Source organism: Galeopterus variegatus, unplaced genomic scaffold, assembly GCF_000696425.1.
Source record: "Galeopterus variegatus unplaced genomic scaffold, G_variegatus-3.0.2 Scaffold4047, whole genome shotgun sequence".
NCBI classification, from domain to species: Eukaryota; Metazoa; Chordata; class Mammalia; order Dermoptera; family Cynocephalidae; genus Galeopterus; species Galeopterus variegatus.
Window position 1 is genome coordinate 122,983 of NW_007730158.1, and position 2,989 is coordinate 125,971.

At 32.2% G+C, this 2,989-nt stretch overlaps 1 protein-coding gene across 1 annotated transcript in view; it reads left to right on the top strand.

Moving 5' to 3' along the window:
* The window catches only part of ABCA5 (ATP-binding cassette, sub-family A (ABC1), member 5), a 76,587-nt gene that overhangs the window by 37,278 nt on the left and 36,320 nt on the right, over nucleotides 1–2,989 (top strand). The window contains exons 14-17 of the mRNA XM_008586617.1: nucleotides 28–88; nucleotides 439–529; nucleotides 718–857; nucleotides 2,679–2,798. Of these exons, the coding sequence (XP_008584839.1) occupies nucleotides 28–88; nucleotides 439–529; nucleotides 718–857; nucleotides 2,679–2,798 (412 nt within the window). The remainder of the gene's footprint in view (nucleotides 1–27; nucleotides 89–438; nucleotides 530–717; nucleotides 858–2,678; nucleotides 2,799–2,989) is intronic.

The following is a 2,989-nucleotide window of genomic DNA, read 5'->3' on the forward strand; positions in this document are numbered from 1 at the left end:
TGTTGTTATTTCTGTTGCTTTTTGTAGCTGTTTCTATATTTGTTTATAAAGGAAACTGTGGAAACTCTTGCATCAGTAAGCCTATTAGGTAAAGTCTGAGATATTTGGTGTAGTAGAAGGAAAGTGGACTCTAGAGTAAGACTGCTTGGGTACCTTTCCTAGTTTATAGATATATGAAATAGATATAGATAGATATATGAAACATGTTAAGAAGTATATTAATAGATATATGAAACATGTTAAGAAGTATATTTTCTTATGGCCTCAATATTCCCATGTGAAAAATAGGTGATGGTAATCTATACTTTCCTCATAAAACTTGTGATGATTAATGAGATAATACATGGATATCCTTTATATGATAATTCATAAAATAAAAATGCCTATTATTAATGCTGTTATTAACATAGAAATTGAAATGTAAATCTCTATTTGCAGATAGGAAAGCTGTCATATCACAAGGAATGTTGAAATGTGTTGGTTCTTCAATTTTTCTCAAAAGTAAATGGGGGATTGGCTACCGCTTGAGGTATCATTCATTCTTTATTGACTTTATTCTTTATCATACTCTTGATCTACTGTTATTATTTTTAGGGTTTTCCATAGTGTGCTTTGACCATTTTTTATGGCACTAAATTTAATTTAAAGCATTCAGAATTTACTTTTGGTTGTTTATTGAGTAATCATTAAAAAATTATGATTTCTGGTTTTCTGTAGCATGTACATAGATAGATATTGTGCCACAGAATCTCTTGCTTTGCTGGTTAAACAACATATTCCTGGAGCTACTTTATTACAACAGAATGACCAACAACTCGTGTATAGTTTGCCTTTCAAGGACATGGACAAATTTTCAGGTATTACTTACTTTCAGCTTCTTGCTTTTTAAACCGGGATCTTACATTACGAATAGGTTTTCTCGATTTCCTTCTCTGTGTAATATTTTCATGTTCTCACATGGCCAGAGTTAATATTCTGTTTCTGCTTTATTTTGTTTTAGAAAACTAGAAATACTGCAAGCTAATGTGTTCTTTTTTTACAAACTGTGTACAAGAAACTGTAATATGTTAACTTAAATATTTTTAAGAAAATGTAAGAAAATCATAAAAATAATTGTGTTTACTTTTTTGTCAAGAAAAAAAGAAATTGCTCCAAATTTGCATGTAGGCCTCCTGAGAGGCCTGCTTGTTGTTTGTATATGTTCTCAAGTTCTTTTCTAGTTTAATGATTTCATAGTGAATAATATGGTAAACTCTTGAATTATTTTAAATGAGGCATTTTTTTTTACCTTTATAATGAAGAACTCAAGTTCAGTTTCCTTCCTCTGTTTAAGAATCTATTAATAGCCAAAAGGATATTACTGATGGTAGGTATTTTATACAGAATTCCATAGCATTCTCATAATTAGAAAACTGTTTCCTATAATAGCTTAATTGGTTTCTCTAAAAAACTAACTGGATTGAAGTACATGTGCCAATTTAATGCACTGTGCCTGTAATTCTCTATTCCTATACCTATCTTAATCTTCTTCATTAATATCATTTATATAGTGCTTTTATACCATATGCTGGTCTATGCCTTTTACAATTAGTTTAGTGATCCCAATATTTCAGTGGATACATGAGGTAAATACTATTTTTGCTTCCATTTATAAATGAGGAAAGTGAGGCATAAAAAGATTTAGGGAACTTGCCCCAGGTAACACAGGTATAAAATGGTAGAGATGAATTATGAACCCACACACACTGGTTCCAGTATGGTTCTTGATCACCATACTTTGTTGCCTTTCATGTTTCTTTCATTGTCACGTTATTTCAGTGGATTTCAAAGTGTGTTCTGGGAACTCCTAGGAGGTAGATCCTAAGGCCTCTTGAAGGAATTCATGTGGTCAATACTTTTTTCTAATGACATCAAGTTGTTATTTTCCTTTTTGACCCTCACCTTCTCATGATTATACAGTGTTTTCCAGAGACTTACAGGACATGTGTTATAACAGTAGATTGAATGCAGAAACAAATATGAAAACCCATCTGTCTTCTATTAAGATAGATGTTAAGGAGATTTGCAAAAATATAAGACAATGTCTTCTTATTGATTGTGGTAACGGGATCGCAACCCTTGGTGTCGCGCCCGTACCGGGACCAGCAACGGGATCGCAACCCTTGGTGTCGTGCCCACACCGCACTCAACCAGTGAGCGGACCGGTCTCTATATGGGATCTGAACCCTCAGCGGGAATGCCGCCGCGCTCCCAAGCACCGCACTCTACCGAGTGCGCCACCGGGCCAGCCCCAAAATTTTTTAAAACAAAATTACATTAATGTGTATTAGGTTTATTTGTACAAGTTTAAAAAGAATGAATAGTATTTAAATGATTTCTATGTATTTTCTAGTATATATTTGTTTCAATTTTTAATATAGTACATATTTTCAGTTTTAGTTTTAAATACTATAAAATATTTCTTAGTTTCAATATATATTATAAATATCTAATAGATAAATCCCCATAAACAGGATTTCCTAGGAGTCCTTAGCAATTTCTAAAAATGTTAAAAGTGTCCTAATACCAAAAAGTTTGAGAACCACTGAGGTAGCACAGTAAATTTAGTGATGTCCTATTTTCCAGTGACATTATGGTTAACTATACATTGTCTTTAATTTTTAATTTTTATTTTTTAGGTTTGTTTTCTGCTCTAGACACACATTCAAATTTAGGTGTTATTTCTTATGGTGTTTCCATGACCACTTTGGAAGATGTATTCTTAAAGCTAGAAGTTGAAGCAGAGATTGACAAAGCAGGTAAGGATAGAGTTAAGAAAACATTTTAGTCAATGAACCAGACAGTTGGTGAATAAGACAGATTATTATATAAACATGTGACATTTACATTACTTTAGGGAAGGAAGATCAGAAATAAACAGAAACAGGAAAATATATACATAATTGAGATATTTACTGATAGTGATAGGAACTATGAAGGAAATAATTGG